This window comes from Eublepharis macularius, chromosome 15, assembly GCF_028583425.1.
Source record: "Eublepharis macularius isolate TG4126 chromosome 15, MPM_Emac_v1.0, whole genome shotgun sequence".
NCBI lineage: Eukaryota > Metazoa > Chordata > Lepidosauria > Squamata > Eublepharidae > Eublepharis > Eublepharis macularius.
Window position 1 is genome coordinate 44,575,419 of NC_072804.1, and position 26,476 is coordinate 44,601,894.

General features: G+C 47.0%; 1 protein-coding gene across 4 annotated transcripts; it reads left to right on the top strand.

Annotated features, from left to right (window-relative positions):
- The first annotated feature begins 1,636 nt into the window (after positions 1-1,636).
- On the top strand, positions 1,637-25,190 carry LOC129343496 (beta-1,4-galactosyltransferase 3-like). Of its 4 annotated transcripts, none has more exons than XM_054999727.1 (8): positions 2,999-3,226; positions 9,398-9,599; positions 19,557-19,897; positions 20,871-21,106; positions 21,881-22,068; positions 22,864-22,986; positions 23,711-23,815; positions 24,640-25,190. In XM_054999727.1, exons 3-8 carry the CDS (start codon positions 19,636-19,638, stop codon positions 24,785-24,787), a joined length of 1,062 nt encoding a protein of 353 aa, XP_054855702.1. In that variant the 5' UTR covers positions 2,999-3,226; positions 9,398-9,599; positions 19,557-19,635; the 3' UTR covers positions 24,788-25,190. The 4 variants fall into 4 exon arrangements, with proteins under 4 accessions (XP_054855705.1, XP_054855702.1, XP_054855703.1 ...); XM_054999728.1 differs by having other exon boundaries at positions 9,398-9,484; XM_054999730.1 differs by lacking the exons at positions 2,999-3,226; positions 9,398-9,599 and adding an exon at positions 1,637-1,656.
- Positions 25,191-26,476: the final 1,286 nt, after the last annotated feature.

The following is a 26,476-nucleotide window of genomic DNA, read 5'->3' on the forward strand; positions in this document are numbered from 1 at the left end:
TTTGCATACCAAATAGCTTTACCCAGGGGTCATTTCATAGAAAAAGAGCTGGAGGAACTCGTTAGCATAACTCACCAGCATATACCACACCCCTTGACATCACCAGAAATGTGTCATTAGCACAACTGATTTGCATATGCCACACCCCCTGACATCACCTATCCTGGCTGTCTTGGACCCAATCCTGGCCATTCAGGAACAAAATTGGGCCCAAAATGGCAAAAGGGGGCTGAAAATGGCCAAAAAGGGGCCCCAAATGGTCAGGATTGGGCCACTGCTGAACAGGAGAGTGATCCACCACCCGTCAGAGGCCCGATCCGGGCCATTTTGGCCCCAATCCAGGATGAAACGGACCCAAAATGGCCGAGAGTCAGGTGGGCAGGGCTACCTGACGTGACCTTTGGGGAACTGCCGGAACTGCGTTCCTGCACGTTCCCCCTCGAAATGAGCCCTGGCTTTGCCACTGAGCCACAGTACCTCCCTTGTCAGACTTAATGGAATTTTTAAAAAATCAGAGCACTTGAGTGGACTAGCTGGAGCCAACAGCAAAAAGACTCTGGGTGTGCAATATGGCTTCCCTGGAAAGTGGAGCCAGTTAACATAACTTACTGCCCTGGATGAGTCACACATCATGGTATCTGCCTGAATAACTCATATTTGTATTACTACGTCATAGATTAAAATGGCACATAAATCCACTTGTTTTAAAAACAATTACTGAAAACGTTGAATAAAAAATGTAGTTAAATTAAATCCACTACATCATTTTGTTTATTAGAGACCTGTGCTGTTTGATTGAATTTGTTTTTTTATATTTTGTGATCCCCTTTGAATCTCAGTGAGAAAGGCAGGCTATAAATGAAGTTAATAATGATGATGATGACCACATAGTCACTGCCGACCTGTTAATACTACATTTTACAAGATGCAGAATATGGAGTCTGAGAAATAGGTGATTGGTAGACCAATCCTTTACTTGTTTACTTGGATGAAAGTCCCATTGATTTCAATGGGGCTAAGAGTGGCGCAGAGTGGTAAGCTGTACTACTGCAGCCCAAGCTCTGCTTACGACCTGAGTTCGATCCTGGCAGAAGTCGGGTTCAGGCAGCCGGCTCAAGGTTGACTCAGCCTTCCATCCTTCCGAGGTCGGTAAAATGAGTATCTGGTTTCCTGGGGGTAAAGTGTAGATGGCTGGGAAGGCAACGGCAAACCACCCCATAAAAAAGTCTGCCAAGAAAACATGGTGATGTGATGTCCTCCCATGGGTCAGTAATGACTCGGTGCTTGCACAAGGGACTACCTTTACCTTTAGGTAAGCATGCAGAGATAGTGTGAAACACCATTGCACAACTTCCTCTCCTTGGATGAACCAGTTTTACCTGTTGGTTTGCTGACCGACACTGCTACAGAATCTCCCTGTAAAATTGTTCAGAGTAACATATCGCAGAGTGGTAGCCATGTTAATCTATTACAGCGAAAGAGGAGGAGGAGAAATCTCATGAAATGTTAAAGGCTTGCAGATTGCATTATAAACTTTCATGAACTAGAACCTACTTCATTAAGTCTAAGAAGAGTTGCCCTCCATTGGCAGAGACATAGAAGGACTGTCCAATTAAAGAAGGCTTACAGCACAACCCTATGCAAGTTTACTCAAAGGTAAGTCCCACTGTTTTAAATGGGGCTTATTCCATGCAGTGTGTGTAGGATTGCAGTTAGGTGATCGTTTACATGGTTTTCAGTCAATTCTGAGATTTTATTTATACCACATCTAAGCTGCTTTTCTACACCATAAACAAAAACAGAGCTCAAACCTCTGTACAAATCACACATCAGCACTGTTGCGAGGCTATCACTAAATTACCCTGCTACACACATGGAGGCAAATCTTGCCTCTCTGTATGAAGGCACTGAAAGAGGAGCAGCTGTCTTTAGGTCCCAGGGATATTCATAGGGAAGACAGTGGTCTTTGAGATAACCAGGCCCCCAAAGTTGTACTTGAGTGAAAATAGTAGACCAGAAACAAAAAACCCACACTGGATTAAGCCCAGCCTCACTTGTCATCTAAAGAGGCATTCCCTCCTTGGTATGGAAAGATGGAATGACTTAGATGCTGATGGTTAGGATCTGTAATTTTTATAAATGTGTGTGTGTGCATACTTGTTTGTATTAATCTGGCCAACTAATTAGGAGCTCCTTTTTAGAAGATCAAAAGGGGTTTAGATCAACTACTTGTTGCAGCTGGCTCTCTCTCTACACAGAGAAGGTGAGGAAGTGCGGTGGAAAAGCCACAAAACGCAATAAGAAGCACAGCCTCCAAGGCTTCTATGCAAACCTCTGGTGTACCTAAAATAAACACCGTTTCAGGTGGGTCGCCCAGGATTTGAGTCCAGTGGCACCTTCGAGACCAACAAGATCTCTGAAGAAGGGAGCTCTGACTCTCGAAAACTTATGCCCTGAACATCTTGTGGGTCTCTAAGGTGCTACTGGACTCTGATCCAAAATAAGCACAAGAGTCATTCACCAAAGGCTGCCAACCTCCAGGTTGGACCTGGAGTTTTCTAAGCAACAGAGACCAGTTCGCTTGGAGCAGATAACAGTTCCAGAGAGAAAACTTTAAAGCATCCCAAGCTGAGGTCCCTCCTCTCTCCAAACTTCCTCCCCCTCCAGCACTTCTTCCAAGTCTCCAGAAATTTCCCAAACCAGAGTTGGCAACGCTTCCCTCACCCCGTTCCAAACCCTCGCCTTAATTTGGGCCTCCCGCCCATGCGCAGTCATCCCCACCCCCGCACAGCGAACCTCTCCGTTCCTCCCCCTCCCAACCGACCTCTTCCTTGGATTCCCCCGGCAAGGCCACGCCCCTTCCCCCTTCCCCCTCCTTTATAATTTTCCACCAATCAGCCGCCGGTGCCCCTTCTTCGGTTGGCTGGCGGGGAGAGGTGGGCTTTTCGCCCAATCCCTCGCCTCCCAGGCCTCCCCGGGAGCGCATGATTGGCTCGGCCGCCCAGTCGGCGTTTGGCGAGTCCAGGAGCGGTGTGCGTGACGCGGCCCCGTCGCCCCCGCCCCCAGCCTCTCCACCCCCCCCCAGCCCTGCTTTGCTTTCCTCCCCACCGCGGCCCTTCCCTGCGCGTGGGGCGGGCGAGGCTGAGGGGCGATTGGCCAGCAGCCGAGTCCTCGCCAACTTCCCCCAGACCTTTGCGCCGCCGGGGAGGAGAGCGCGCGCGCAACGGTGAGTGTCAGCCTGGCCGGGGTCGCTGGGGCGCTTCAGGTTAGCTTTGCTATTCGCAAGAGGTGGGGAGCAGGCAGCTTTGGCTCTCTCCCTTTCTCGGGATCGGGGCCCCCTCCCACCCGTTTTCTGCTCGTGCTCCTTGAACTACCCGCCCTGCTTCCGATCCGAGAAGAATTCCAGCCGTCTCCCCCGAGAGAGCGCCGCTCTCGGGATGCTACTTTGTTCCGCTTTGAAGTGTGCCGGCTAAAAAGCTTCAGGGCAACCATGTAGCGTTGGGACTAACGGTGCGTGGTGGGGAGCAGCCGGGTGGAAGCGAACGGCTTCTCTGGCCGCACGTTGGGCAGGGAAAGATCTCCGGTTGGGTGTGACTGATATCGTGCCCGCTTCCTCCTATTCCCAGTCTGTTACCATTTGCTTTTTTCCTTGTGTTTCCAATATGTTACCGTTTACAAAAATTAGTTTTTCTAAGCTTCTTCTGTACCCCTGTTTGGGGGTAAATCCTGCTGGCCGCACCCCGAAGTTCCCTAGACCATAGATTTAATCCAGGGTGAAACTTTCTGTGGCTTTTGGGTTTTGAGAAGTGGGTGGGGTGAGGTGGTCTCTGCTCTGTCAGGGGTGGGTGGAAGGAGGGTTCCTTAGTATTCCCTCCTCCCTCTTAAACTTGGATCTGGTGCTGTGGTTATGGTGATTCTGCATACTGACCAAGTCGCCCAACTTTGCATGGATTCTCTTCCTATAATATCCAAACAAGGTCCATGTGTAGGATGGGGCAGGGGGATCACATCAAAGCTTGACCCCACCAACAAGCAGGGCTTTTTTTCATCTGGAACATGGTGGAACGGAATTCCGGCACATCTTGAAAATGGTCACATGGCCGGTGGCCTCGCCTCCAGATCTCCAGCGGCGCGGAGGGCAATCTAAGCTCCCCTCTGTCTGGAGATCAGGGGCGGGGCCATTGGCCATGTGACCATTTTCGCCATGAGCAATTTAAACTTTAAAAAACTCCCCCCTGGTTCCAGCTGACCCAAAGTGATGTCATTGCGCGGTCCTGAGTTCCACCACCTCTTTTCCCAGAAAAAAAGCCCTGCCCACAGGTAATGGCCAGGGTTTAGAATATTTAGGGAGAAACAACTTCCTGGGATTTTATTTTTCAGTATTATGTTGCATCTAAAGAATCTCAGTGGGTGAGGGAGAATGGTGTTGGGCCGGCTTCTCAGGCTGGCATTTAGCATTCTTATTCCTTGGCACCTTTCGTGCTAGGCTTGAGGGTACTTTCAGACTTGTCGTTTTCCTCTGCGCCATTCAGGTCAGAGTCATTTTTCTGCTTCTTCCAACAATTGACGTGTAGCGTTTAGAGTGTCAAACTAGGATCCCGGAAACTCCAGACTCAAGTCCCTGCTCTGCCATGGAAACTTGATAGGTGATCTTGGGCCAATAACACATTCTCAGCCTTATCTACCTCACAGGGTTGTTGTGAAGCTAAAATGGAGGACAGAATGATGTAAACTGCTTCAAGTTCCCACTGGGGAGAAAGGTGGAGATATAAATAAATATTGTGTCCCCAGGTTGCATATTTCCCCCTTTTTGTAGTGGGGCAGATCCTCCTTGTATGGCGTGGCACATAAAGGACTGTAATGTTCTTTTAAGATATCTAGACAGCCTCAAGCGTATAGCATAGATGATTCAGGCTGGCTCTCTTCCATCCATTTGGGCTGGCAGGTATTGTTGCTAGCTACAGGTGTTGAACCTGCTAAATCCTCTTGATCGCCAAAACACTACCTTGCCCATAAAGGTTTCCAAATTGTTGGTTTTCCTAAATCACAAGACTTCTTCCGAGTACTTATTTAAGTAAATGGTAGACCTTTTCCTAGAGGAATTGGGGCTGGTTGAACAATGGCCATCTAACTTCCTCCTTGCAAACTGCCATGTGGTTAAACAAAAGTGAGGTGGCCTGTCCAACTTTGTAGCTGGACGCCAAGATTTGAACCTGCGACTTGAAGCTGCTGAAGCTGTGGGCTAAAATGAAGATCTTGTTAGGAATCGGAGGGGAGAGAAAAATCTTAAACGCTTGGTTTCTGTGCATTGAGAAGTTTTGCTGGGGCGCATCCTGCACCTGGCATGTATGAATCATTTCCAACGGTCTGCATATCCCCCCTCCTAGCAGAAATCTTTTTTGTTTGTCTGAATGATCAACGCTTTGTGAATAGGTCCCTATTTTCAGTTACCAGGAAACGCTTGTTTGAATCCAGTCTTCCTCTCTGTATCCAAGTGGTATTTCTGCTCTGCCAGTAAAAATTCTTTAACTCATGAGATTGCATTTTTTCCCCCTAAACTAGCAGAAACCGGTCTAGTGGTGGTGTGTGGGGAGGCATTGCCTTTTTATGTTTCTGAAAAAATGTTGAATTTTCTTTGTGGCTTCCCTGCTTTTAAACTTTACCCCATGAGAGGAGCTAGCACCCTCCAGTTGATAACAGTACCTAGCATTTGTATACTGCTTTCAATGTTTTAAGTGTTTGACCTATGATATCACAGTCATCCTTAACAACATGCCTGTAAGGAAGGCCAGAAATGTTATCCCTAGTTGGCCAAAGAGACTGAGAATGGCTTTCCTAGTGAGTTTGTGCCTGAATGAGATTCGAACCCGTGACCTTTTGAGTCCCAACTCATGCTGTATGTGATTTTCCATAGGACAGTCCATTTTGTACTGACAGGTGGCACTGATGTGGTTGTTTCTGTACCTGTTGGTTCTAATAATAATAATAATAATAATAATAATAATAATAATAATAATAATACTGTGTTTATATACCCATCTTCCAGACAGATTAGTGCCCCACCCAGAGTGGTGAACAAAGTCAGTGTTATTAGTATCCCCACAATACAGCTGGGGCTGAGAGGAGCCACTTACCCAAGGCCACCTGCTGAGCTCACGCCAGTAGCAGGATTCAAACCAGCAGAATGCTGACCTGGAGCCCAACAACTTAACCATTATGTTACAGCAGCTCTCCTTTCTACTTTCCGTTTCTTGGGAACCTTTCTTCCCTCAACCGTCTGTGCTGTGAACACTTGCCTTTGGTTTGCATGTGTGTGAATTCCCTGACTTTTAGTCTTGCCTGTGTGTGGGGTGTGTGTGTGTGTGTGGAGAATGTCTGGTTCTCCAACCCTCTTCCTCCCCGAAAGGCTCCTCTTGAGGTGCAGCATCTGGCCTCTTCAAATGCCTTCCGCACAGTCTGGTTGCAAGCAGAAGCCAAGCGGAGTTCCAAGATTCCTTGGCTGTGGTCCATCCCCCTGAAGTGATTTCTGCAGCCGGAGTGCTTGTAGGAAGGGGTGTGTGTGAGGAGGTTGCTGTGGGCAGCCTAGAGGGTCTGCTTCCTTAGGGTAGGGCTGGAAGGGGAAGAGAAGCTGCTTGGAAAGGATTGGGGCCTTTCTTTTATGTGTATGTTTCACCTCCTAATTGTACCTGCTCTCTCATAGAATTGCACCATCAATTCTGCTTTTTCTTTCACAGTGAGTCTATGGTTTCTCTTTAAAACTATTTGTGCCTCGGGCTTTTTAAATAATAATACAATGATGGTTTTAGCATAACAGATTTTGGCAACACTTCTAATGCCCTTGCTGGTTGTTGTTCTTTTCCCACTCCCGTGTTAGGTGAGTTTTTCTCTTTAGAGGTAGGGTGGGAAGGCAGAGATCACAAGGGGACAGTCACCTACACACTTCAAATAGTGGTCGTCTCTGTCCGGGGGGGGGGGGGAGGGGACGGGACTCAGAGCAGGTTATGGCAGTTCTTCTAGGTATCAGTTTTTACCTCTCTCCCGAATCAAAATAATTCAAGGGCGTGGGAGCTTCAGGGTGTGTGTGGGGGGGACACAGAGTCAGACCAAAAGAAATGACATTTTAGTAAGCCAAAATGAAGGGCTACCACGTCTGTATTCTATCCCTCTTAAGGCTGATTTAGACAAGACACTGTCCTGTGTCCGATGTGCTGTGCATTTAAAAAAATCACCAGATGTGAGGGAGCCTCATTTGAAATAGGACCATGAGACGAGGGGGTTTAAACCAGGCCTTGACAAATTTTCCTTGGCTGTAGAAGCCAGCCCAAAAATTAGGAGCCAGACTCATACTTTTGCATTTGTATGTATGACCATATTTTTAAATTATTGCTACACAAAAATATTAGCACCACAATGCAATTTCAAGGAGGCATGGCAACCTGGCATCTGGGATTTGTTGTGCCTCGGTTTAAATACTCTCCCACCCCCCACCCCAGGTACTGTTTTCCCAAACTAAAACAACCCTGGAGAACCACTGCTGGCCCCAGTGGGTATTAATATTGTAATTCTGGATAGGTTCCTGTTGTTAATTTGTAGAAAGAGGAGTCTGACACTTAGCAGTGCAATCCCAAACAGAGTTACTCCTTCTGTAATCCATTGAAGTGAATGGGCTTGGAATGGTATCATTCTCCTTAGGATAATAAAACAGGAGTCCAGTGGCACCTTGAATGACTTAGTAGCGTGTCCCAGGGTAAACCTTTTGAGCTGACTTTGTTGGATGTATTGAAGTCTGTCCTGTTAGTGCTTTTATGTTCACAACTCCAAGGTGCATTAGATTCTCCCTTTTGAGGTTTTTTTTATAGGAGAACTGTAACTTTAAGATCTACGATAGATTAAAATATTCACTTGCTGGTTCCTGAACATTGTGATGTTGATACTGTGGGTATTAACACAGGAATTTCTCTGATATGGTGGGGTGGTGGTATATGAAACGCTAGAGGAACATGTACTTGTACATCTGAGTTCCTTTTTTAAAAAGTTTTTATTATTACAGTCTAGCAGTGCCTGACTCTTTCTGTGGGAGCACTTGTGACTGCCACAAACGGAAACTGTCAAAGAATGCTAACAGTGTGTTTCTTTTTGGAAGAATGAATGGGAAACAACAAAGGGGGGGAGAGTCACCTAAGCAGATGACAGGCGTTCCTGATCTGTTTACTAAGTGTGTATGTGTATGATGTTAAACTGCCATGTGGTCTGGGCCTACATGGGGCAGTTTTGAATGAATGAGGTGTGGCAGTTCTGAATGAATGAGGTGTATGTTGAAAGTCGCCCTGAAATTGCTGTCTTTGCTTGGGAATGAGACTTGATCCAGTCTGTGCAGATTGTGCAACACTTCCTTGTCGGGTTTGGAAGAGGGTTGGGCAAAGTGACCTTGGAGGCAGCTTTCGCTTTGATGATTCTAGATTTATAGGACTGCTCCTTTGTTTTGAGAAACTCCAGTAATAATTTGTGGTTCAACAACCCGTAGGAGGTGGTGGTAGATCAAAATCCATAAAGGGTGCTGAAATGATCTCTCTTTATCGGGCCGCCAGGAATGGCCAGACATGTCGCTGTCACTTGGAAGACTGAGTTAGAATTCGGGTCTTCTTTAATGCCCCCTTGTTCTAGAACTTCTATCCCTTTAAGAAAAAATGTAGGCCCCGTGGGTGCATCTTGGCAACCTGTAGGGTTGTCCCGGCAACTGAACGCCATGTCTGTTGTTCGCTTAGGGAAGTGTGGCACTGACTCCCTGGTGAGCTCTCTGAAACCTACCGTGAGATTTCTGCGCCTCTCCTTGCAGGCTAAGCCACCATGCTGGGCAGAACTGACTTCCTGCTTAGATAGCAGGTGGGCGAGAGCCTTGGATCATTGTTGGCCCTAGAAGGGGGGATTGTGCCAATGTTATCCGTTCTAAGAGGTACTGAGTGAGATTGGCGGGGGGGGGGTCAATTAAGGCTGTTCTGCCCTTGGCATTGTTCTTCAGTGTTACACTGATCATAGGGGATAATCTGGATAATGGCACTGTTGGTATAAAAAACTGTTCATTTGACTGTTGAGGTGGTACCAGTTTCTGGTAGTGATTAACTCCACTCCAATCCTTTTTCTGTACACGTAGCACATTCCTGACCCCATCTCTCTCCCCCTCCCTCCTGTTTCCTCATCTTTCTTCACACCAGCGGCTCTCCCACTTCCTGTTTAAATTGGCTTCTCCGCCTCGGCATGGAATGACAGTGTTACGTTACTGTGTCGAATGCCAGGTTTCACCTCCCTGCCTCCTCCCCCTCTCTCTTTCACTGCCCTCTTGGGGTTTGCACTGGGTCTAAACCTTCCTCCTTCTTCACTTTCTCTTGATTCCTTACAGAACCTCCCATGGACCCAAAAAAGTGCTGGGTTTCAAGGATCAGGACGTCCCAGACCTCACTAAGCAAACCAAATTGCAGTTTCTGAGGTGGGTGTCGTTCAGCGCATGTCTTCTGAGCGTGGATGTTGTGTGTTCAAAGATGAGTCCCCTTTGCAGGCTACGCTGGGGGTAAACACTTTCCCTCTTGGAGTGCCCCTTCCAGGTAATTCCTCTGCACTTCTTATGTATTTACGTACTTCATTAATAACATGTCATCCTCATGTTTGTGGGCTTATTTCCCCCCCCCTGACCTATGGGAATCTTTGGTGGTGGCCCCAGGCTGTGGAATGATTACACCTCAAAGTGCATTAGAATTGTCCTGAGGTAGGTTAGTGGGCTGCTTCTTTTCCATAGCCATTCTAGTTGACCCTTGAAGCATAAGCTGTATATTGTTGCTTTTTAAAATCGATCCCAGTTTGCATGCTGGGAAGCCCTCATGTCACAGGCTAGGATCCATTAGTATTTTCTGTGGATGCAATTGGTGTCTGTCCCTGCCTCTTCCCTCCCACTGTAGCCCAAACTGCCCTTTGAAAATGCTGCTCAGGAGAGAAGAGTTAGCAAAAACGATCCCCCTCTTCATCTGCGGAAATCCTTCAGTGGATCCAAGCCAGCTAATGCACATCTCTCTGTTGCCGGGGATGTTTGAGCGTGCATTGGGAAACGTAGTGTTGGAACTGGCCCTTCTGGATTTGTCTGTTAAGAGTCGCAAGGGCATTTCAGGTGCTGTGGTCTGTCTGTGATGTTCTTAGCTTCAATGTAAACTGCCATGCCTGTTCGTGTTGTTAATACCGTTTTCCCCATGAAGCCATGCATTTTCTGAGATATGCAAGGAGGTGTTCTCTGCTGCCTACTAATGACTGGGAAATTGCACAACCTTTGCCTGCAATTATTATTCGGGAGGAGGTGCCCATCCCTGGCTGAAATTGTCCTCCTGCTGCTACTGTGCTGTCTTGTGAGCCAAGTGGTATTCGACTCTGGGCTTGCCCGTTCCGTAGTGTCGGAAATGGAACATGACCTCTAATATGAGCAAATATTTGCACTAAGCTTTTAAGGGCCAGCAGTCTGGGAGTTATGGGGACATGAGGCCAGATGGTTTTAAGGGTGAGATGCGGAGATGGAAGATCCAGTTTTTGCCTCAGCATCTGTTCCCACTGCTCATCCTCGAAACACTCCCTGGTCCAAATTTGTGCAACTTTCACACAAGCTGGCACATTCGTGCTCTCGTATTCCCTCCCCTCCTCCTGAAATTTTTTGCTTTCCTTTTGGCCGCACTTGCCCAAGCAAGACATGTAAACTGTTTTAATTTAGATATTTATACATCGCTTTTCTCCACAGCAGGGACCTGAAGCGACTTACCAACATTGTTCGTTCTTCCATTTTGTTCTCACGACTCTTAGAGGCAGGGCTTTTTTTTTTTCTGGGAAAAGAGGTGGGGGAACTCTCAAGAGGGAAATGAGGGAGAAACACATGGAAGAAAAGTGTTGCTGCTTTCAGATGCCGGACTGCTCTTTTCAGCTGAGGGGAGGGGAAGGAGGGGGGGAAGGAGTGGGTGTTTGAAAGCAGTGTTACTGTTTTCAATGCCCACAGCTTTTTTCAGCTGATGGGGGATCCCCCTCCCATCACCTGAAAAGCGTGGGCTTTGAAATCAACACTTTTCTTGCCGCTTGCAAGTGGCAAGAAAAGTGTTGCTTTTTGTCTGAAGCTAAAGAGCTGGACGCCTTGGCTTTGCACAGGAGGAAACAGGATCGGGGGTGGGGCCACTGAGCAGGTGATTACTTTCAAGCGGTGCCAGAATGCCGTTCCACTGTGTTCTGGCTGAAAAAAAGCCCTGCTTAGAGGCAAGTTAGGTTGAGTGTGTGTGTGTGTAACTGGTCCAAAGTCATCCTGGGAGCTTCCAATGCAACACGGGGATTTGAACCTGGGCCTCTGAGATCCTAGTCCAATGCTCTGTTTGCTACACTGTCTGACTTGGATAAATACTGGATACTTGATTGCTTCCTTACTTAATTGCTTCTTTACCCTGACCTGGACAGCCCAGGTGAGCCTTATCTCATCAGATCTCAGAAGCTAAGCAGGGTTGGCCTTGGTTAGTAATTGGATGAGAGACCTCCAAGGAAAATCAGGATTGCAGAGGCAGGCAATGGCAAACCACCTGTTACTCTCTCGCCTTGAAAACCCTGCCAGGGGTTGCCATAAATCAGCTATGACTTCAGGGCATTCTCCACCACAATTGCTTCCTTGAGAGAAGCACTTTAACAGTTCCTCTGTGTAGAGTACCTGCCCATGAAAGACCCCTTTGGTGCAATTTTTGTGGGGCCCAGAACATATGAAGCTGGCTTTTACTGAATCAGACCACTGGTCCATCAAGGTTCATATTATCTACTCAGACTGGCAGCAGCTCTCCAGGGTCTCGGGCAGAGGTCTTTCATATCACCTCAACTAGAGTTGCTGGGGTTTGAACCTGGGATCTTCTGCATGCCAAGCAGATGTTCTACCACTGAGCCATAGCCCCTCCTCTCATAGGCCTATTGGTGTTCGTCGCAATTTCTGGCAAGATTCCATTGCTGGTACTGGGAACTCACTGTTAGTTTCTTCCCAGAGACAACGCTGACTGGTCTTTCTTCATGTCTAACTTGGGTTTACCTGTAAATGGATGATAAGGGTTTTTGTGCAGGTTGTATAGTAAAAACAGTGTTTCATACCTGTAACTGTTGTTCATCTAGGTCTTCCGTGCAGTAACACATGTGTTACTGCACAGGAAGACCGCCGATGAACAAAATGTTCTTTGGTTGGGGAGCCGCTCCTTAACGGACAGACTCCCACCCTTTTCCCAACCTTTTTCTGTTTTTTCCGTTTGACATTATATTGTACTTTTTGTCCATTACCGAACTCGTAAATGTCTGTTTGTTAAAACAGAAATCATTGCTGTCTGTGCCACTTGCCCAAGCTGCTTCCCTTTGTAGCCACGTCAGTTACAAAAATAATGTGCTTACTGCCACCGATTTTTATTAATGCCGTAAATAGAAGAGGGACCATTCTAGGTGGGCTTCTGCCACTCAAGCACAGAAGGCTTTGCACAGCTGGTTTGCAATGGCTTAAAGAAGGTGGCCGGAAGAAAGAGAACGCCGATACTAGATTGAAGCACTGGAAATTACGATTGCTGTGAACCTAGGCAATTACAGAGATGAGTTCAGTGTGAAAGCCCAAGGTGGCGTTGGTGAATGCAACCTCAGATCAAGTTGAAATGGAAGTGTCAGTGGAAGGTGTAACCATTCAGTCAGAAAAAAAAAACCCCAAGTGTTACTCCTTCATTGCCCAAAAAATTACAGGCACCGTGTCTCTTTAGAGTTGCTCCTCCCAACAGAATCATGGATTAGTTCCTAAATATTGCTCCCACTTTTTCTTCCATTTGAGAACTGAAATTCTGTAGCCATGGCTGGGTAAACTCCTGGAACTCCTAAATGTCAACGTGGTGTAGTGGTTAGAGCGTTGGACTAAGATCTGGGAGACCCAGGTGGAATCCCCACTCTGCCATGGAAGCTTGCTGGGTGATTTTAGGCCAGTTGTACACTGTCAGCCTAAACTACCTAGCAGGGTAGTTGTGAGGGAGAGAAGGGCAGAGCGGAGATGAGTGTGTGCCACCATAAGCTCCTAGCAGTAAGGGGAGGGTAAAAGTGTATCAAAGAAACCAATGCTACAACCTGTCACAGCTGCAAGCAATATTTTTTCCTCCTTCAGTATCCAGCCTGGGAAACATCTTTAGCGTTAAGAGGAAAATGCCCTTTCTAGTCTTTTAAATTATACTAAGGCCAAATAATGGCACATTTCCCCTTGCTCTGGAGGAAGAAGCAGAACTGTGAGATAGATCTCCCCCTCCTCCCCAATCTTGATTAGATAACTAAGAACATCTTGCACCACACATGAATTGCAAGCTCTTCCAAATGCCTGGGCCCCTGGGATCAGCTTGCCTTGGGAAGTTGTATTTCCCAACTAATAGAATTGTTCTTTTGGAGGGGACCTCATCCGTTCATAAACAAACACAATTTGCCCTACCATACACATGATGTGCCATGTGTTATCACCACATGGGTTGGGGGCCAGGGTGCTTCATAGAGTGACAGGAAGCCGTACATGTGCTTTACGATGTGACATATTGTAGAGGAGATTCAAGTAGTTATAATTTATGGATTAACTCTTTATGAGATAAATTGTCAAGCCAAGTATCTGCCGTTTTTTGATTCTCTCTAAATATTGAAAGTTTTTTATTCTAGTGCAGTGTTTGTTGGAGGGTTGTTCTAAGCAAATTCCTCTATCTGAAAGGATATATCTTTGTAATAGTAATGTTGTAGCTTCTATTCTACATGTCCTGAAGGGCGGTATATAAATCGAATGTTGTTGTTATTATTATGTATTATTTAACTTGTAGCCTTTATTTTGGACCTCAATCTAATTCGTTGGCATCTTGGATTTCTAAGCTTTTTGGTAGATTATCTGAATTTGGAGTTTCATCTTTACTTTTCACTGTAGTAGTGGTAAAATCCTTATCTAGTGCAATTAGAATGTGATTTAAAAGGGTTAAGTCTATATAAGACAGTATTTTGCTTATGTTCTGAGATCTATCATCATTAATTTGTATGCTGTGGTCACTGCACCGGAACTGAAATAAGCCAGGATTTGGAGAGGATTTGGGGAGGAAAGGAAAAATTTGGAGGAGAATATCATGTAAGATATGGATGATCCAAAGCTGCACCAAGAAAACGTTCAAAAATCAAACTTAGCTTGTTTGCAGTGACAGTTTTCTTTTAATTCAAGCACCCCAATTAATTTGTTTTGCAGTTGAAAACTGGCAGAATTGCTTTGCATCTGCCTGGTCAGGTAGCTGCCGATAGTGCCTGCTCACAATTAACTGAATTGCTTGGACTGCATCAGCCCCGTGGTCATCACTACAGTTGGAGTATTTGAGCTTTCTCAGTCAGCAGCATTTCATAGGGTTGGAAGGGACCTCCAGAGTCATCTAGTCTAACCCGTATTTGTCATATTGGTGTGTGGCTCGAACTTACTGGCTCAAACTGTAATCCCCAGGTGGCAGTGTGAGAACTCTCAAAGTATTTGCAACTCTCAAAGTATATGCCCAGCTTCATGGAAGCAGATCAAAAATGGGCATGGCTAGAACATTTACTGAAACAAGCAACATAGCTTCTTCTTCTCATTCTCTGCCCCCACTCCCAGCAAGACTAAGACAACCAAGGAAAGCACCTGTTCTATACAGATTTTGTTCTCTCAGGTAGGTTGAGCAGATGGTGGGTGGGAGAGATGGGAAAGAACCATGCGAGTAATGGCTGCCACACAACCTGGTGTCGTTCTGAATGCTTGATTAAAAATCGATCTTTTTTTATTTTTGGAAGTGCTTTTGGATGCTGTTTATGACTTGCGATTAAATTGCAATTTGAGCAGCAGAGTGTTCGTGTACCACTGACAAAGTTAGGAGAATTTCACACAGGGAGGGGGCACGGAGATTTTTCCCCCATACATGAGTAGTCCTGGCTTGGTGCCAGGATGTTAATCTTAACTAGTGCTGGAGGAATGGAGTGATTCTCTTTTCTCTTGTTTCTTTCTTTTCCTTTTTGCTCTAGTAAGCGTTGCTTAGCAGACAGAAAATGCCTTTGTGTTACAAAGTTTGTCTTCCAGATAACATCTTCGGCCATTCTCTTGGGGATTAGCAACCTCCCAGGTACCTGCTCACACCCTACCCAGAAATGTTTGGTGCAGTATTCATAGACTGCATCACAAGGTACCTTCTAAGAGACCTGTATCCTCTTAATGCTGGCCATGCAGTGGGGCGGTGTGTGTGTGTGTGGGAAGCATTTCAGAACCTGTTTCTCCAGTTGTGTTCCGGTGGGTCAGCTTCAGATCAGCAGCTGAAAAACCTCTTGCTTACGAATGTTGAATATGTTTTGCAATGAGGATGAACTGATATGAAGAAAGGTTAAAGAGGGGTGCAGTCTGTTTGCTGAATGGTTTCGAGTTCAGTTTTGGGAAGGTAAGAGCGGTTCTCATTTTATTAAGTGTCTCGGTTTCAGTTAGTTGGTTTCCTCTGTGGCTTGCTAAACTTGGGACAGATTTATTTTTATTTGCTGCCACCCTGCCCTTCCTCTAGTGACTTCAAGATGGCATATAGATGGTGCTTCACCCTTTCTCACTTCATCCTCACAACGCTGGGAGGTTACCTAGTAAACCTCATGGCAGAATAGGGACTGGAACCCAGATCTCTTTAGTCCTAATCCGGTATATATATTTTGGCTGTTGCCCTTGATCTTTGCCCTGAAGAGGGAATTTGTCTCTATATTGAGCAACTTAAGTGCCCCCCCCCCATTGTGCGAGCGGTGTTCTCTGTGGCTGAGAAACTCAGACCACACATTTACAGGTAGGAATCTTAATTTAAATTTCTTTTCTCAGGGCCCCATTCTTCTCTTCCCATAGGTTCTTATGCAGTATTTGCTGGTAAGTTCTGGAGGAAATATTGTTGTCTACATTGGTGCTAGATAGGAATTGACAAATATCGTGTCTGTGATCCTTGGGGTTAAGTACCTTTAGAGATTCCAACAGGTGTCACGCAGGGTGGGTGGAGAAGAGGGAGAGAGTGAAATTATAGGCCAAGGTGGAGCCCTGTGAAGGACACCAGATGACATCTTGGAAGATGGCCTCTGAAGCCTTAATGGCTTGTTAAGGTAATACTGGTTCCTGTTGAGCAGCTGTGACCTTGTTCTGTGGAGCAGAGATGCATGTGGAGCCCTTTCTCATGTGCATGAGGAACTAGGTGGAAGTCCTCAGTCTCCCATGCTCTTTTGCCCCCTTCATGCGACTGGTAGATGAAAGTGAACCCCAGGGCTTGGAATCCTGGTTTCTAAGCAAGAAACTCCAAATGCAGCCGGTGAAATCTGATCAGTGGTCAGGGGAAGGGCTGTGGCTCAGTGAAAGAGCCCCCACTTTGCATGTGGAAGGTCCTGGGTTCAATCCCCAGCATTTCCAGTTGAAAGGACCGGGCAGTTTGTGATGTTAACGACCTCGACCTGATACCGTGATAGACAACATTGGCCATGATAACTGGCCGTTATCTGATTTAGTATAAGGCAACTTCTTATGTTTCCAAGGGTCTTTTCTCAGGACCCCTCAGTGCATTTGAATTCCTAGGGAAGCAGTAGGGGCCGAAGATATTTAAATCCAAGCACGCTAGTTTTCTCCACAAAAGCTGTTGTGTAAAATAAGATATATGTCCTTGATTACCGGCAAGGAAATTTGTGTTGACCTATTGGCTTAGCAACACTTTCCTTCTTTTCTACCAGTAGTGCAGAAGTGTGGATGTCCTTTTTTGTTGTCGTTGCTGAGAACATACAGAAGTTGTGTGTGCTTTTAAGTGGAAACCTCCCATCAATATCTGTTTTTAGATGGCTTTGCCCTTTCAAAAGCTGAGGTCACTCGTTACCTTTTGCTATACAGCACCATATCCAGATGCCTAAACCTCTGGATTCCACATTGATTGATGGAAGAATGTCCCTTTTTTATTTCCCCCCTCCCAACCTTTGCTTTTCCAGCGCCTAATCACTATGGGCCATCGGGGCAAGATTCCTTGGGTCAGAGGGACTGCCTTTTCCTTGTTCCTCCTTGGCTGGGGGATGATGATGGACTTTATGGCGGCCTGTAAGCAGCTGTATTTTCGGGTGATAATGGTTGCTGTGGCAGCAGAACAAAGGATCTGTATTTATTGTACCCTATCGTGTTGCTATCTCTCAGGGTCTCTGGCAACTCATTCCAGAGGGGTGGCTGAGTTACTTTTATTGCTGTGAAAACAGACAGAAGTCTTGTGGCAACTTCACAACTAAGACTTAAAAGCCCCCCTTGGGCAGGAACCTTTTCCAGCTCCTGAAACCTGTCAGAACCTGGCATACCTTTTATATGTTGGGGATTGGCAACTGGGAAGGCCCAAGGTCTAATCCAGCTCTTATTGGACTCTGCTTTGGTAACAAGGCAAAAAGGTGTGTGTATGGAAGAAATGTAGCTATGGCGGAGGGGCTTGCTACCCTCTCGAGGTGGCTTCTCATACAGTATAGGGTTTGTATGTAAATCCAGAGAATGTGCCCTGCTACTGAATTGTGGTGATTCTTTGGGTGAAGGGAGGGGAACTGGACTGGATCCAATCTGTGAGTGCTGGTGTTTGCCCTCTACTAACACAAGAGCACAGGGGAATGAGGGAACACAGCTACCTGTGGAACTGACTCATGGGATCCAACCCCTTGTTTTAAGGAAGACGTTTTAAATTGGCACAGGTTTTTTTCCCACTCAGTAGCTTTTAGGGTCTAGTTTTAAAGGGTTGGATCCAGTGGAAAATTTCTGCTTGCGTAAGAACTGTGATGAGAGTGGAAACACAAGACTGTGATAGCTGAGTCGCTTATTGTATCACCACTTGCGTTTCTGGTTGTGCTGGGGAGTAAAGAGATAGCTGTTGCACAAGCGGGACTGCACTCAGTATTTTTGCGTTCTGCTTGCGTATTGCTGGATCAAGCCATTAGTTCCTTAAAACAAGAAACTTCTGGGGATGTGTGCGAGAGATTCTATTCTCTCCTCCCGTTGGATACTTATTGTCCCAAATCCCTCCTGCCTCATGCATCTGTTTTCATTGTGCATTTGGCAGAGTTACTTTCTGGACGAGCCATGCCCCACCTGTTCTCATTTCCTGTAGGCACTCACGCGTTGGGCGAACTGACTCTCATGTTTCAGTGAAGATGCTTGAGCAGCTGCAGAGAGGAAGAGCTGCCTCCTTCGACCACGCACCCGTTGGTGTCAGCTTGCAAGGAGCAGTGTGGATATGTTCTTGCGGGCAGCCGGCGGTTTGGCCGGGTTCCAGTAGTGCCACGACACGGATTTGTCTTGCCTTGCAACCGGAGCTTGCATTATTGTACACGCGGCTTGTCTTATGTACACACACTTTGGGCGTGGGAGAGAAAACGTGTGTGTGTGTGTGTGTGTGTGTGTGTGTGTTTAGCTGCTCCCCTCCATCTCAGCCACCGTTGAAGCCATCCTTCAAAGGAGGGTTGCAGCCTGGAGTCCGTTTGATTAGGAATCCCGGTTAATCAGGAATCCATTTAAAAAAAAAAAAAAACGATACTGTTAATGCAAACTAAAACCAGATGGCAGGGACCACCTTGGAAGAGGCATTTCTTGCGTATGAGAGGATGCCTCTTCTAAGGTGGTCCTTGCAGCATGAGCTTGCATGATCTGAAACGAAGTATGCTTTGCCCTTTTTTAGGGGGGAGATGACTGAGGGGGGCAACATGATAGCAGTCTACAAAATTATGAATGGTTTTGAAGAAAGTGGATAGAAACTTTTCTTCCTTGTCCCATAACGCTGCGATTCAGGGGTCACCCTATGAAACTGCCTGGCAATAGACTGAAGACAGATAAAATGAAGTAGTTTTTCTCACTAGTAGCTGACTTGTGAAACTCACTTACACGAGAGGTGGTCATAGTCGCTTGTTGCGATGGATTCAGTAGGGGCCAGCCAACTTTCATGGTGTCTGCTGCTGTCTGTTCGGCTTGGTAACTTGCAGAAGCAAAATATTCCATTTATTGAGGATTGTCAAGTGTTGGGGGGCTGTTGCCAGGAGGGGGGCATCTACACTAGGAGGCAACTTCAAGGGTCGGCCATTAGCCTCAGTGCCATGTTTGTTGGCCCTCTGGGGCAAGCCATTGGCCATTATGTCAAACACAGCAATGGAGGGGTCACACCCAGAGATTCAGCAATGGAGGGGTTACACACAGCCTGGATTGCACTCTTTCATGACTTTTGCAACTGATTTACATTTACATGGCCCTCACTCCCTGCACCCTCTCCCCGCTCGCCTCACCACCTATATATCTCTGGCCAGTTTCTTCACACCCTCCATGCATCTGACGAAGAGAGCTGTGGTTCTCGAAAGCTTATGCTACAATAAAGTTGATTAGTCTTAAAGGTGCTACTGTGGTCTTTACTATTCTGTCAGACACAGGTGCTGGACTGGGTGACCCAGCATGGCAACACTTCCATTTGTGCTTGACTAAGGATTCTTTAATCTTCTCTCAACAGGTCACCGCCGCCTTCTGCTGCTGTTGCCTCCCTTCTGCCCAGCTGCACCATGGATAGATGATCTTGGCCCCGTCCCGCCATGCTGCAGTCGCGTGGCCGCTACCTACTGCTCTTCCTGGGGGTGCAGCTGGTGGTGATGGCCCTTCTGTACCGCGAGGGCTACCGCAAGCGGGTTGCCTATTTCCTGGGCATCTTCTACAAGGCGGGCACATCAACTATGCTGAGCAACCTGCACAATGTCTCGCTGCCAGGGGATGTCTATGCCAACCTCAGCCTGATTGCTCGGCCCCCTCTGCCCCCAGAGGACCTCCCTTACTGCCCCGAGACATCTCCTTTTCTTGGTAAGGGAATTTACCTGCGTAACTGTTCTTGGTTCTGAGCTAGGTTGTGTGTTGTGTTCTGAGACCAAAGTGTTGGCAGCTGAGAAGGTAGAGCAGAAACGTGGAGCAAGAACCAGTGACTCTCTCTGTCACTGGACCAACCAGCAGCGTAAAGAAGAGTTGCGAGTTTTTTGAGTTGCACTGGGCGAGCTCATTTTGCCTGATGAAAAATTCAGTGTAACTTGAAAGGTGCCGTCACTTTTATGTCTGTGGTTGGTACTGTGAAATAAATCACTGATTCCAAGTCGGTTGAGCAGTACTGTGACTAGAGTTCCATTGCGATGGGGAATCCCAGAACCAGGCTTGTAGGTTCTGGCCCTTTCTTCAGTATGATCTTGAACAAAGGGGTAGAATTCAGTTCAAGGAGGCGGCCATGATAATCAACACACCACAATCTGGACTTGTACATTATGCACCTAGCCTGAAACAAGAACTAGAAACGTGAAAAGCCAGTAAATCTCTATAGCCTATTTAATGGTGTGTGGTTTTTATGTACTACTTTGCTTAAAATCACAAATGGTCTAAATATTTCTATTGTTTTCGATCCATGTAGCACAAGTAAAATATTAAACGAGACCCTGAGATGATAGGGTGGACCTGAATCCCCCTCCCCCAAACTTGAGCCAGTTGCCAGGTGACCTGTGAATCAGAAGAAGCGGTTCTCGTCTCCCCCCCCCCTTTTTTTGTTAATTATATAATGCTGGTGAAAATGTTTTTACTATATCAGCAGAACTTGATCAGGAATAGAAGTGGAGGAGAAAATACACTAGAACCCTATTGCTGTTGCGGATTTTAATCTTGAACGCATCTTCCCGTCTGAAACAAAAGAGTTGGCTTTACAGTTGTGGGTCGCTGTGGAACTGACCCTTGACTTGCTGACACCAAGCAGGCGGGAGGAAGCCTCACCGACACCTCTCTGTCTGCTCATTTGCAGGAGGCCCCATTCGGGTGACCTTCCCCCCAGGCCTGTCGCTGGACGATATTTTGCGGAAGAATCCTTACGTGAGCAAAGGCGGACGCTACCGCCCCCCAGATTGTGACGCCACCCACAAAACTGCCGTCATCATTCCCCACCGCAACCGGGAGCAGCATCTCAAGTATCTGCTCTACTACCTGCACCCTTTTTTGCAGCGGCAGCAGCTCAGCTATGGCATTTACATCATTCACCAGGTAAGGTGGAACACCATCTTCAGTACGGCAGGAATTTTGAGTTGCTGGGGAGTGGGCCTCTTGCATTCCCGGTGCAAGATTCTTGGAAGGGGGCAAGCGCCGACGGTGCAACCTCTTTTCCAAGTGTGGAATGAATATGTGATAGCCACAATTGTGTAATTCACCTTGAATCTCAGTGAGAAAGGAGGACTATAAATATTGTAAATGCAGTTTCGTACCCCGTCTTTCAGGAAACTGGGAAGGAGGTACTGTGGCTGTTGCAGGGTCTCTGCTTGGGCCTTGGCAGGGGTTAGCATTCTGACTGCTGCAGCAGGTGGGAAAGATGCGTTCCTTCCAAAAGTTGCAGTGGCTCACGGCTCTGTGCCATGGAAGGGTCTAGTCATCCTAAGAGAGGCAGGGAGGAGCCAGGCATATAAAGCAAGGTTTAACAGCACCAGTTGATACAGAGGGATGAGGCTCTCCCAGGGATTGAAACTTACTGAGGTCCTTGAATGGGAAGGAGATCAGTTGGTGGTTGTGAAAGGAGGGGAGGAGTGGGTGAACAAAGCCCTACAAAACTGAAACATCCATGATTTAGAGAAAGGCAGGAAAGGCACTGAATGGTGGGTCCTAGCAAGAGGCTTCAGGTTAGGGCTACCGTTTTTAACACGGTGTACAGCAGATGTAGCCCCAGATGGTGAAGGTGTCCAGCAGTGTGGGCCTTCTCTTGAACTCTTGCTTGTTTGCGTGACTGTTGACTCCGGGGTAATGGCCATTCCGCCCTTTCCACTTCAGGCAGAGAACTACACTTTCAACCGGGCCAAGCTCTTGAATGTGGGTTTCAAAGAGGCCATGAAGGATGAGGATTGGGACTGCATGTTCTTCCATGACGTGGACCTCATCCCTGAGGATGACCGCAACCTGTACACCTGTGACCGCTTTCCAAAACATGTGGCTATTGCCATGGACAAGTTTGGCTACAAGTAAGGCTTTCAGGAGCCCGTTCCTTTCCGTACAGATGCATCCCCTATTTTAAAAAAAGTGATGCTTGTGCTCAAGTTCAGGAAGAGGAGAAACAATTCTACCACCTCCTGCTGTAGGGCTGCAGAATCAATCTTAGAAGAGCTAGTCCAGAATGAGGCCAAGGGAGCGGCCTCTAGGGCCACACACAAATAGCCGTTTGGGGCCATTGGATTGATACAGGGCAGCAATGTGGGAGGGGTGACAGGTGTGGCTCACTTTCCATTACCTCCCACCTTAGCCCCTTTACACCTGGTGTGGGAGCTGCCCAGCACCCATACCTCTGGAGTCTGCCTCGGGTGCTTAGGGTTGCCCAGCAATGCTAAGGAAACACAGACTCCGGTGAGTGAGCGCCTGCTTATGTGCAACTGTAATGTAGACCGGCGGAAAGATGGGAGCTGTTGCGTTAATAGCACCTTCTAATGTTCTGCTCACTCTTGCAGTTACAATTCCATACAAAGAACAGCAACTGCATTTCTTTATGTGGCTTCTCCCTGGTAACTCCCTAGGTGGGTGCCTTTTTGGAGTTCTACACTCCCACCAGCTCGGTCTTGAGGCAAGAGGTAGCTGCCATGTTGAGTACCAGTGCATGGCCTTTAGAGAACTGGTCCTTTCGAAATGCTCTGCGACGCTGCCCTGCAATCCTTCATGGGTGCAACACGTCATAGTGCGAGCTGAGATCCTGTATGAATAGTCTTGGCTGGTGACTGACCCGTAAATGTAACGTTACTCTGTTTTTTTCCCCCAAATTCTACCAGGCTTCCCTATAAGACCTACTTTGGGGGAGTTTCAGCGCTCAGTCCAGAGCAGTACATGAAGATGAACGGCTTTCCCAACAATTACTGGGGCTGGGGTGGAGAAGACGACGACATCGCAGTCCGGTAAGGTTCTGCGTCAGATGGGCCTTCAGTGTAGAAGAGGAGGTAGATCTGGGGCTGGCACATGAAATGCAGTCAATGGCCTGCTGTTCTCAAGGTTGTCATATATATGGCAACCAGTCAATTCTATGAAGTTTTATAGGAAGTTGGTATAGGGGGGATTGTTGGCTCCCAGCTCCCAACCCCTATTTTTGTGTTGCCTTAGAGCATTGGTCTCTAAAATGGTGCCGTGTGTGTTATGGCTCCCAGAGAGGTGTTTCCTGGCACCTAGCAGATACTTCATCGAACTCTCTCTTTCCCAAAGATAAGAGCCAATCTTAGCTTGCCCCTGTGTCACTGGAGTAGGAAGTGCTTCAGAAGAGCCTAGGAGGCATCACTGTTGTGTCTGTGGGGGAGCACTCCCATCTCCATCTTAGGATGCTGCTTGGCTTGGAACCTCCCAATATTTTGAGTGGCCTGCAAGCCTGTGGCAGCTATTCTGTGGTTGGCTGTGTCCCCCGTGACAGCTTTTGATCGTGCCTGCTCAGTGTTCTTGATTCCAAAAGTGTCTACAGGCTCAACAGGGTTCCCTCCTACCCCTGAACCTGTTGGATGTCTTGGTAGTGAGGGACTGGGCAGGAAGCCGCAGTAGTCACATTTCTACAGCTGAGAAATAACGTTTAACACACGTGTCTGTATCAGAGCCAAGCACATACACAACGGCTGATGACCGTACTCTTTCCTTCAGGGTGGCACTGAGTGGGATGTTGATCTCTCGTCCATCTATTCAGTACGGCCGTTACCGAATGATCAAGCATGGCCATGATAAAGGCAATGAACAGAATCCTAAGAGGTAAGGGTCCTCTCATGAGCACTGTGAAATGCTCTCTTTTTAGTCCCTTCTAGCCTCTGGCTCTTTGTTTTTGACAAAGCCTCATTTTATATATATACTTTTACTTCAGCCTTTTCTGTTAATTTCCAGTTATAGGATTACTCCCAGGCTTCCTGTATGTCTCCCCACCCCAGTGTGAGGTTTTAATCCCAGCCAAACTGTCAGCTCTCCATTCCCTCACAGAATCTGGGCTGCAACTGAACATTCTAAAGCATTGCCCCAGCTCAGCCAATCAAGACCCAGACTTCACTGCCACAGTAGAGATAGAGAGGTTGTGTTAGGAGACGCAGTTCGGGAGAGTTGGGTGTATATAGCCTCAGAGTCAATCATAAGAAAGCTTCCCAAATTGTTTAAGCCATGTAAAATTAACACAGCTTTCTTGGCTATCCGTATTTGTGCCGGACAAGATGAGGGGTAGGAGCTCAAGGCAGCTCAGAACAGTATCTTGTTCACAAACAAGTTCAAAGACAGAAAATGGAAGGATATAACTTCAAAGGAAAGAGGCAGGATATTTCTCAGACCACAGTCACAGCATTGCCTTCTACCAAGATGGCAGAATACAGCACCAACTAAGGGCTATCTGTTCTTTCAATATATCCACTATGCTTCATCTGTGTAACATGGAGGGGGATGCCCAAGGACCTGCATGATGCGGCCCTGATTAGAAGAACGACCGCAGGTTTTAGCTACTGTGTATTCCATCTTGAAAGATTCATGCTTTTTTCCTTTGTGGAAGGGAAAATGAGTTCTGGCCATCATCTCTCACATGTGAATTCTTCCTGCAGATTTAACTTGCTGGCCAAAACACGGAGAACATGGAAGCAGGATGGTATGAACACGCTGGAATACAAGCTACTCTCCAAGGAACTCTACCCCCTCTATACCAACATCACAGTCTTCATTGGTACCGAGAAAGGTCTGCGGCATACGTGATGGGAATTACCATGCAGTGGCACAAGATAAGAACCCCACCCCGAGCATGGCTCTGGGACCCCGGAAACCAAAGAATCCACAGGGGGCAGAGCCCTGAACCACCTGTCATTTTTTAAAAATGTGAACACAAGAGTCTGTCTGGTGCTGCATTCCAGAAAACGGCTGGGAGCTTCACACGAAGACTGTCTCCTCTTCCTCCCCCCTTCCCAGAATTGCTCTTTTAATCTTGGGGCTGAGTATGGGGGGAGGCGTCCGACTCTCGGGGAGTTGGTTTGGGGGATGCCTTTCATACCTCGGTTGAACGAATGGCATGGCAGCTTCACCAGAGAAACAGGGACTGTCGAACTCTGCAGCTGCCACACCAGATCATCTTTCTTATTAAAGTGCAATTTATATTAAAGTGTACCTGGCCAAGTGCAGTTTCTCCACTTGGGGTCAAGGAGAGAGAGGAGGAAATATCCAAGAGCCAAAAGTGTGGGATGAGTTATGCTTTAGGACCTAGTTTGGCTGGAGAAACTGGATGAAAGCCAACACTGCTTATCCTGGTTCCAGACCTGATGGATAAGTCAACAAACTAGTGCTAAGACGGTAAGTAAGTTGTAATGGAAGAAATTTGGGAACTGTTGCAGATTGCTGCTGGTGCCTAGGAGAAAGCAATAAAAACTCGAGGGATTTGCTCTTGTGAGGTTTTCATTGTACTGCTGACATCTTTCTCCTCCCCCATAATTGTACTGCAGGAAGAACTCCAGGCTAATTTCTTCTTTGGGTTAGTAGGGCTGTGGGCTCAATGAGAGAGCATGAGCTTTACATGCAGAAAGACCCAGGGGTTAATTCCACAGCAGCTCCATTGGACAATGTTCACAAGGGAGGTTGGAGAGGGGCGAGCGCTCGGGTACTGAGGGGATCAGCAGACTAGCTCGGTATAAAGCTTGTCCTCAGCTGCTGCTTTGATCCATTCTGTAGAACAAGCAGATCCGATCTGCTGCTCTGCCTAAAAACCCGTTGCCTTCATCAACTGTTTGGGGTTTATCACAAGTACAAATAGACAAGTAACTAATGAAATGATCTGCTGGAAGCGGAATGAGATCTGCATTTATAAAGCACATTTTAAAACTCATTTAGTTACCGAGCTTGGAAAGTTGTTCTCCATCAGTCTCAACTGCTAGATGAGATGTAAGCTGAGTAAAGGAAGCAGGAGTAGGTGGGTGCCATCTTGCCTTCAATGGCTCTCCATCTGCCACTGGTTACATGTCCTTTTTAAACCCTTGAAGCTTTCCCGGAGTCCTCAAGAGCAGTGGGAAAGTTTCTTCTGCAATGTAATATGGCTCTCTCCGATACAATTTCCCAGACCTACTCCAACTCCCCCTTGTCCCCGATTTCAAGGTGATGGGACTTCCATCCAACAGGTGGTGTCTTGGACTAAATACAGATCCCTGCCTGCCCCCAATTGAAAGGAAGAATGCCGTAAGGAATGACACCTCGCTTCATACTGACCGTAAGGAAGCGTCAGCTTTGTCTGTGCATTTCTATTCACAAAGGTAGGGATAAGTCTGATGAGTTTATGGAAAGGTGCAGATGGAGGAGGGTGCTCCTTCAGCACTGTGTGCAAGCTTTCCAGGGGTTCAAACTTGCCGAGTGCGATAAAATTTGGAGATTAGGCACTTTAGATTATGGAAATGTGAATCTAAT